Below are 10000 nucleotides of genomic sequence, written 5' to 3' on the forward strand. Positions count from 1 at the left end.
CAGGTATTGAAGGAAAGTTAGACTAATTCATCTGGACAATTGTGTTAACCCCTTCAGTACTGGGACACATTTTTACCTTGAGATTTGTGTACCATTAGACCATTTTATTGACATTAGGAAGGGTCTATGGAGGTCAGAAGATTAATGGCCACAGTCTTCACTATTTCAACCCCTTCAGTACTGGGACACATTTTTACCTTGAGATGAGTACCATTAGACCATTTTATTGACATTAGGAAGGGTCTATGGAGGTCAGAAGATTAATGGCCACAGTCTTCACTATTTCAACCCCTTCAGTACTGGGACACATTTTTACCTTGAGATTTATGTACCATTAGACCACTTTATTTGAGATTTGTGTACCATTAGACCATTTTATTAACATTAGGAAGGGTCTATGGAGGTCAGAAGATTAATGGCCACACTCTTCACTATTTTAATCCCCCACATGAGTTTCTGAAGCTGTATAGAATCACCAAATAGTCACCGGAATGAATATGGAGATGCGTCACGGTGCTGAAGGGGTTAAATAGACAATCTAAAAAAATATATTCTTAGGATGGTATAGAAATCTTGTACATAGAGGCAAATTACAGGTGAAAATACAAAATAGTACAGGTGTTGGGTAAGATAGGTAAGATAGTACAGGTGTTAAAATAGTACTTACAGGTGAAAAAGCACAGGTGTTTTAATTTAGAAGTGAAATAGTTGGCACAGGTAAATTACAGGTAAAATAGTATAGGTTATAGTGAAGTTACAGGTGAGTTACAGGTGAAATACAGGTGCTCTAGCCGTCTCACCTGTCCAGAGGGGATTAGCTCACCTTCCCTCACACCTGTCACCTTTCCCCTCACCTCCAATTAGCAAATCGTACCTGCCCTTCCCAACACGTCCTCTGTCATCGCCTCACTCTGTCCCCTGCCATACCCTGCCCTCCCCTGCCTACTCTCTCTTATAATGGCAGTAGTAGTAGTAGTAGTAGTAGTAGTAGTAGTAGTAGTAGTAGTAGTAGTAGTAGTAGTAGTAGTAGTAGAGATTAAGGAAAGACACAGAAATAGTACACAAAAAATAAACCTAAATAAATAGTTTCCCCTTACTTTTTCCCCTCTTTTCCTTAGTAACCATTGACCCTCACTCTCCCCTTTCCCTCACTTCACTAAGACAACCAAAGCATTGAAAAAACAGCTATGGGAAACAATAAACCCCCCCAAAATACCGTTTCCCCTTACATTTTCCCCTCTTTTCCTTAGTAACCATTGACCCTCACTCCCCCCCCTTTCCCCTCATCTCACTAAGACAACCAAAATATAAACACAATACGTATGGGAAAAAATAAACCTCAAAAATAGTTTCCCCTTACTTTTTCCCCTCTTTTCGCATAGGCTGTCACTTTCCCCTCACTCACTTCCCCTCAAGCACCGACTACGTTATGCAGCGCAGCGAAGTTACGTTATATGAAGTGTAGATAGGTTGTGAAGTTATGATATGACACACACACACACACACACACACACACACACACACACACACACACACACACATACATACATACATACACACACGCGCACGCACACACGCACATCCACAAGGCTTAACAATCAACAAACACCAGTAAATCACACACACACACACACACACACACACACACACACATCGCCATCTCTCTCTCTCTCTCTCTCTCTCTCTCTCTCTCTGTATAATTTCCCTCTCTCCTCCCATTTTCCTCCATTTTCCTCCCCTCTCCCTCACCCCCTTCCATTTTCCTCCCCCTCTCCCCTCTCCCATTATCTATTAACCCATTACTCTCCCATTTCTCTCACCTCATAACCATCCCCTCTCACATTTCCCCTCTTCCATTTCCCCTCTCCCATTTCCCCTCTTCCATTTCTCTTCCAGTCTTTTTATTCCTCTCAATTTCTGTCCATTCCATAAACATTCACTCCCAATTCTCCTCTCACGCACACACGCACACGCACACACACGCACGCACACGCACACACACACACACACGCTCGACAAAATTCCCATTTCTATAATCGTCAGTTCATTTCTAGATTCCCGTTTTCTATAAATCGTTCATGCCATTCCAACTTTCACACCTCTCTCTCTCTCTCTCTCTCTCTCTCTCTCTCTCTCTCTCTCTCTCTCTCTCTAAAGCTATTTCACTCTCGTGTCATTTGGTCTTTCCCATGCTGTCAAATTCTCTCTCTCTCTCTCTCTCTCTCTCTCTCTCTCTCTCTCTCTCTCTCTCTTCCCTTTCCTTCCTTACCCACTAACCCACTCCTCACGTCCCTCTCCCCTCCCCTCTTCTCCCCTCAAAAGCCTTGTCTCCCCTCACCTCTCCCTCTCCAATCTTCCATGTACTCTCCCTAATCTCTCTCTCTCTCTCTCTCTCTCTCTCTCTCTCTCTCTCTCTCTCTCTGTCGTATATCACCATACACCCCGTTTAGTAATCTAGCTCTCCCCTCTTTCCCCTCTCTCCCCTCTTTCCCCTCCCCACCCACCACACAACCCCTCCCTTCCCTCTCCTAACTCTTCCCCTCTACCCATCCCTCCCACCCCTCTTTGATACCTCCTCCCCTCTTCCTTCCCCTCACTCTATTTCCCCTCTGTGCTTACCTACCACCCTACCATAGACCCACCTCCTTCGATAACTCTTCCCCTCACTCACCCATCCCCTTTTAGTATTCTCCCCTCTTCTCCTCCAGTTTCCCCTCTCCTCCACTAGTTTCCCCTCCCTTCTTCCCCCAGCTTCCCCTCTCCTCTGCCCTCCCTTTCTCCAGCTTTTCCTCCCTCCTTCCCTCTCTCCCCTCTTCTCTTCCTTTCTTCCTCCAGCTTCCCTCCCCTCTTCCCCTCTCCCCTCCTCGAGCTCCCCACACACCCTCCCACTTCTTCCAGCTTCTCTTTCCCCTCTCCCTCTTCTCCAGTTTCCCCTCCCTTCCTCCCTCGTCCAGCTTTCCCCTCCTACCCTCCCCCCATAGGCATCCTCCCCCTCCTCACTTTCCCCTCTTCCCTCCAGTTTCCCCTCCCCTTCCCCTCACCCTCCTGCCTTCCTCCACTTTCCCCTCTTCTTCCAGTTTCCCCTCCCTTACCTTTACTCCCCTCTCCTTCACCTTCCCCTCCTCTCTACTCCATCTCCCCTCATCCAATTTCCCCTTTCTTCCTTTACTCCCCTCACCTCCTACCCTCACCCCCTTCCCCTCATCTCCCCTCACCCCCCCTCGGCCACTACTAAAAAAGAATATTGAGGAATGAGGGAAGCAGACAGCATAGATTCCAGTGGCTTATAGAAGACCGAAGTGAGGGGAAACAAAACGAAGGCGCCGCGACCAGGTAAGTGCGCCCTTAAGCACGAGAGGAATAGAGGCGATAATTGCCCTTTACCTCTGGTGCGATAAGGGTCAATGGCGAATAGCCTAGCCAGTGTAAATTCTGCTTTGTGTACTCTTGTCGTAAAGGCGAGTGTTTGTTGCAGCTTTGTGGGGGATTAAAGTGAGATAAGGACGGTCACGTGACTTTATAAGGGGAAAAAAGGGGTTATAGGTACAGATAAGAGGGGAAAAGCTGAGATAAAGGTTATGTGACTGAGGGGAAAAATGGGTTGTAGGTACAGATAAGAGGGGAAAAAGTGAGATAAGGACGGTCACGTGACTTTATAAGGGGAAAAAAAGGGGTTATAGGTACAGATAAGAGGGGAAAAGCTGAGATAAAGGTCATGTGACTGAGGGGAAAAATGGGTTATAGGTACAGATAAGAGGGGAAAATGGGTTATAGATACACATAAGAGGGGAAAAATGGGTTATAGATACAGATAAGAGGGGAAAAGGTTAGATAAAGGTCACGTGACTTTAAAAGGGGAAAAAATGGGTTATAGATACAAAAGAGGGGAAAAATGGGTTATAGATACAAAAGGGGAAAAATGGGTTATATATACAAGAGGGGAAAAATGGGGAAAAATGGGTTATAGATACAAAAGGGGAAAATGGGTTATAGATACAAAAGAGGGGAAAAATGGGTTATATATACAAGAGGGGAAAAATGGGTTATAGATACAAGAGGGGAAAAATGGGTTATAGATACAAAAGAGGGGAAAAATGGGTTATAGATACAAAAGAGGGGAAAATGGGTTATAGATACAAAAGAGGGGAAAAATGGGTTATAGATACAAAAGAGGGGAAAAATGGGTTATAGATACAAAAGAGGGGAAAAATGGGAAACTCTCAGGACTTGAACAATTGTCGTGGTGAGAGAGAGGAAGGCGATTCTGAATATGACCTATCTCGTTTTTTTTTTTCCCTTGAGTTAAGTTTGTTTACAGTTTACAATTGTTTACTTGTTTGTTGCCTTGTCTATAAATTCCTGTTTACCTTTTTCACACAGGTAAGCTTTTTCAATTACCTGGATTTAATTTGTTTACCTTTATCTTGTGTTTTTATTCAGTTAAGTTTGTTTATAGTTTACAATTGTTTACTTGTTTGTGTGGCATTAATGAACAGTGTTGCCTTAAGGTGTCTTTATCTAACGTTAGCAAAGCAACTTAAATAAATATATATGATCAAACTAATTAACTTAACCTAACCCTTTACTTCTTTTCTTTTTACTACGACAAGAACAACAACAACAACAATAACAACAACAACTACTACTACTACTACTACCGAACTGAATGAATATATAAAAGGTCAAATTTATTTATATATAAAAAAAAAACACGCAAAAATAAAGAAAAAGGGAAAAATTTAAACTGATTCAACTTAACCTGTTCAATAAATAAGATTAATTAATAAATGAAAAAAAACGCAAAATAAAGAAAAGGAAAAGAAATTAACCTAAATTATCTTAACCTGTCCAAAAATAAAATGAAAAATTAAGAAATAAAAAATAACTTAACTTAACCTATCCTATCCTAACCTATCCTATCCTAATCTAATCTAACTTATCCTAACCTAACCTATCCTATCCTAACCTAACCTAACCTATCCTAATCCAACCCAACCTAACCTATCCTATCCTAACCTATCCTATCCTAACCTAACCTATCTTAACCTAACCTATCCTAAACCTAACCTAACCTATCTTAACCTAACCTAACCTATCCTAACCTATCTTATCTTAACCTAACCTAACCCAACCCAACCCAACCTAACTTAACACAACCGAACTTAACCTATCCCAACCCAACCTAACCTAACCCAACCCAACCCAACTTAACCTAACCCAACCTAACCTAACCTATCCTAACCTAACCTAACCTAACCCAACCCAACCCAACCCAACCTAACCTAACCTAACCTATCCCAACCCAATCTAACCTAACCCAACCCAACCTAACCCATCTTAACCTAACCCAACCCAACCTAACCCATCTTAACCTAACCCAACCTAACCTATCCTAACCTAATCTTTTTCTTTGTTTCCTTCACTCAAATCACAGCCAAACTTTCCCGAGTGTGTGAAAACGTGACGATGGAACTTGGAAACCTTAATTGCCAGAAAGTGTTAAGCATTTTCTTGGCTAAACAATTAAAAAAAAAACTTATGAACTTGTGCCATAAAGGTCAAAAATGAGACGGGATCTAATTATGCGAAATCAAAGGAGGAAAAGTAAAGGGAAAAAAAATAGGGAAAAAAAAGTAAATTCTCGATTATTAGTGGAGTAAACTATTTTCTTGAGGTTGTCTTGAAAAATCTGATTAAATTGAGAGATATGAAGAGGTTTATAGACAAGGCAACACTCTTTATTGATTCATAATTGGAACGTGAATAGACAAATAATGTGTAAACAATTCTAAACTCTTAAAAAAATGTAAACTTGTAAAAAAAAAAAAAAAGGCGAAATGAAGGGAAACAAAAAAAAGTGTAAACAATGAGAAACTTAAAAAATTTAAACTTGACAAAAAAAGAAAAGAAAATGAAGGAAAACAAAAAATCAAGGTAAACAAAGAAACTAAACAATGACAAACTGTAAAAAAAAAAAAATGTAAACTTGACAAAAAAAAAAATGAAGGAAAACAAAAATAAAGGCAAACAAATAATGTAAACAATGACAAACTGAAAAAAAAAACTGTAAACTCTTCGAAAAAAAAAAATAAAACGAAGATAAACAAACACAAAAAAACACACACATAAGCCACACAAACAAACAAGAAAACAAATCTCAACAAAAAACAAACGCAACTCACGAAATAAAAAAAAAAAAAAAAAAAATGAAAATAAATTAACAAAAAGCAACATAGATTTCTAAACAAACAAACAATTTTCTACCACACAAATAAACAAATCTAAACTGTAAACTAAAGATAAACTCATTAAATCCAGCTAATTATAAAGCTTACCTGTAAAAAAAGCACCAGGGATTTACAGACAAGGCAACACTATTTATTGGACACGCGACTAATGAGAATGATTCACCTGGACGCGGGCAGGTGACAGCTCATTAAAGATCACAAGGAGGGACACGCACCAGGTAGACACACAGGTATAATTAAACGCAGACCACACCGGAGGAATATTAACACAGGTGAGGCCACAGCAAAGGTAACACGACGATAGGTAACAAAACACACAGATTGATGATTGAAGGGGAAAACGCGTGAGGTGGGGAAAAAATGGTACGAGGGAAAGATGATCAGGAAATATACAGGTAAATGGTTAATAATAAGGAAATAATTGTTAACCCTTTCACTCCCAGACATGTGTGAGGTGGAAAAAGGGAAAGAGGAAAGGAAAACACAGGTAATATTATAGGTAGAGGGAATTATACAGGTAAATGGTTAATAATAAAGAAATAATTGATATTAACCCTTTTATTCCCAGATATATGAAGTGGAAAAACGGAAAGAGGAAGAGGAGAAGAAAAGAAAAAGCAGGAAAAAAGACAAAATAAAAAAAAAAGAGAACTAGTAAACATACAAACAAACTAATGGCTATTAATTGAAAAAAAAAAAAACTTTAACCCTTTCAGCCCAAAGACACGTGAGGAGGAGAAGAAAAGAAAAAGCAAGGAAAAAAAAAAAGACGAACAAGATATAAATAGATAAAAAAAAAAAATGACTATTAATTGAAAGAGACAGATTTTAACCCTTTCAGCCCCAAACAAGTGTGAAGGTGAGAAGAAAAAGACAAAAAAAAAAAAAAGAAAAAAAGGGAAACACGAAAAGAAATAAAACTACAAATAGATGAAAAAAAAACAATAACTATTAATTAGAAAAAAACAGCAACAACACTTTAACCCTTTCACCCCCAAAGACACGTGTGAAGAGAACGAGAAAGAGAAAAAGAGAGAGAAAAAAAAAAAAAGGAAAACAAGAACAGGTACAAATACAAATAGATTAAAAAAAAACAAATAAACATACAAAAAACAAAACTTTAACCCTTTCTGCCCTAAAGACAAGTGAGAAGGAGAGAGAGAGAGAGAGAGAAAAAAAAAGAAAGAAAGTAACAGCAGGTGAAAGGCAGGTGAAGTCCACGTACAAACTGGGCAGGTAAGACGCAAATTACAGGTGTGTGCAGGTGTGTTTCCAAGCTTACCTTAGGATGAGCACGTCGAGGAAATGCTACTTTGGGATCAATCTGCAAATAGAGAGAGAGAGAGAGAGAAATTAGACCAAATATTAAGGAAAGTCACAAAAAATATTGAAAAAAAAATATAAATGACCATATATTAACACGACAAATGATGATAATAGACGGGAAGTGATAAAGGTGATAAAAGATAGGGATGATAAATAAAAGGAATTAAGAGAAAATGTGAATTAGACCAAATATTAAGAAAAGTGACACAGAAAGATGATAATAATGATAGAAACGATGAATAATGTGATAAATAGAAGAAGAAATCAGAAAAAGAGAGAGAGAGAGAGAGAGAGAGAGAGAGACGAAATATAAAGAAAAAGTGAGAAAAAAGATAATAATAAAGAAAGATAATGATAAAGACGATGAATAAACAGGAAAAAAAATAAACTAAAAAAAAGATGATAAAAAGAAGAAAAAAATAAGAAAAAAAAGAGACGAAATATAAAAGAAAAATGAGAAAAGAGATAATAGAAATAGATGATAATAAAGACGGAGAATGAGAGAAAAGAGAAAATTATAAAAAAAGTGAAAAAATAGCGATAATAAACGAAGGAATCAGGAAAAAAAGTAAGAAAAACGAAAAATAATGGAAATTGACACAGAAAGATAATAATAATAATAAGAGACAATGAATAAAGAAGGAAATTAACAAACAAGGTGATAAAAGAGAAATAGGGAGCATTAGAGAGTAAATCGTAAAGGAAAGGGAGAAAAAAAATAATAATAACGAAATAATAATGACAATAATGACGATAAATGAAAGGAAGAGAAAAATAATAAAAAAAGGCGATAAAAGAGAGAAATAGACGAAATGAAAAAAATAATAGACACTGATGATGATGATGATTCATAGGAAGAAACTAAATATAAAAAAAAATTATGAGCGATAAAAAACGAAAAAATGAAAAAAAAGGAGAGTTTGACTAAATATTAAGGAAAAGTGGATGAAATGATAACGAAAAAAAAAATGATAAAGACGATGAATAACAGGAATAAAGAAACTAAATAATAAGAAGAGACGATGAAAAAGTAGCGATGGAAGACGGAGAAATAAGAAAAAAAAGGAAATTAGGGAAAATATTTAAGAAGAGTGACAAGAAAAGATGATAATGAAAAGAAACATGATAAAGATGAATAATAGGAATAATCAAGAAGAGGGGATCAAAAAGTAGCGATAGAAGACGAAGAAATAAGAAAAAAAATGAGACGAAACAAAGGAAATAGAAAAAAAATAATAATAATGAAGAAGAGAAAAAGAAAATGAGAGAAAATACGATAAAAAGTAGAAAAAGACGTAACATAAAGAAAGATAAAAAAATAACGATAATATAAAAAAATCTGAGCAAATATTAAGAAAAGTAAAAAGAAAAAGATAGAAACGAAGAAGGGAAGAAAAAGAAAATAATAAAGGAAAATAAAAAGAAAATGTCTAAATAACCCTTTCAGTACTGAGACGCATTATAATAACCCTTTCAGTACTGAGACGCATTACTGAGATTTGTGTACCATTAGACCATTTTATTGACATTAGGAAGGGTCTACGGAGGTCAAGTCTTCACTATTTTAACCCCTTCAGTACTGGGACGCATTTTTTCCTTGAGATTTGTTTACTATTAGACCATTTTATTGACATTAGCAAGGGTCTATGGAGGTCAGAAGATTAATGGCCACAGTCTTCACTATTTTAACCACTTCAATACTGGGACACATTTTTTCCTTGAGATTTGTGTACCATTAGACCATTTTATTGACATTAGCAAGGGTCTATGGAGGTCAGAAGATTAATGGTCACAGTCTTCACTATTTTAACCCCTTCAATACTGGGACACATTTTTTCCTTGAGATTTGTGTACCATTAGATCATTTTATTGACATTAGGAAGGGTCTATGGAGGTCAGAAGATTAATGGCCACAGTCTTCACTATTTTAACTCCTTCAGTACTGGGACACATTTTTTCCTTGAGATTTGTTTACCATTAGACCATTTTATTGACATTAGGAAGAGTCTATGTTTTTTAAGGTATTTTAAGACACCTTGGCATATTTTCAGGGCATTTTAAGAGTTTTACATGTTTTTAAGGGCATTTTAAGACAGTTTGGCATGTTGTTTAGGACATTTTGTTGACATTAGGAAGGGTCTATGGAGATCAGAAGATTAATGGCCACAGTCTTCACTATTTTAATCCCCCACATGAGTTTCTGAAGCTGTATAAAATCATCAAATATTAACCAGAATAAATATGGAGACTCATGGTTTTTGGGAATTTTAAGACATTTTGGCATGATTTTGTAAGGATTTTAAGACATTTTTTTCCTTTTTCTTTTCTTTTTTTTAAGGAATTTTAAGACAGTCTGGCAAGTTTTTTTTTTTTTTTTTATCAGGTCAGAAGATTAATGGCCATAGTCTTCACAATTTCAATCCCCC

At 37.0% G+C, this 10000-nt stretch overlaps 1 protein-coding gene across 2 annotated transcripts in view; it reads right to left on the reverse strand.

Annotated features, from left to right (window-relative positions):
• The window catches only part of LOC123498654 (RNA-binding protein Musashi homolog Rbp6-like), a 430630-nt gene that overhangs the window by 312262 nt on the left and 108368 nt on the right, over nucleotides 1-10000 (reverse strand). For both annotated transcript variants that reach the window (XM_045245977.1, XM_045245969.1), the window contains exon 5: nucleotides 7531-7572. In XM_045245977.1, the coding sequence (XP_045101912.1) occupies nucleotides 7531-7572 (42 nt within the window). The remainder of the gene's footprint in view (nucleotides 1-7530; nucleotides 7573-10000) is intronic.

Source organism: Portunus trituberculatus, chromosome 7, assembly GCF_017591435.1.
Source record: "Portunus trituberculatus isolate SZX2019 chromosome 7, ASM1759143v1, whole genome shotgun sequence".
NCBI classification, from domain to species: domain Eukaryota; kingdom Metazoa; phylum Arthropoda; class Malacostraca; order Decapoda; family Portunidae; genus Portunus; species Portunus trituberculatus.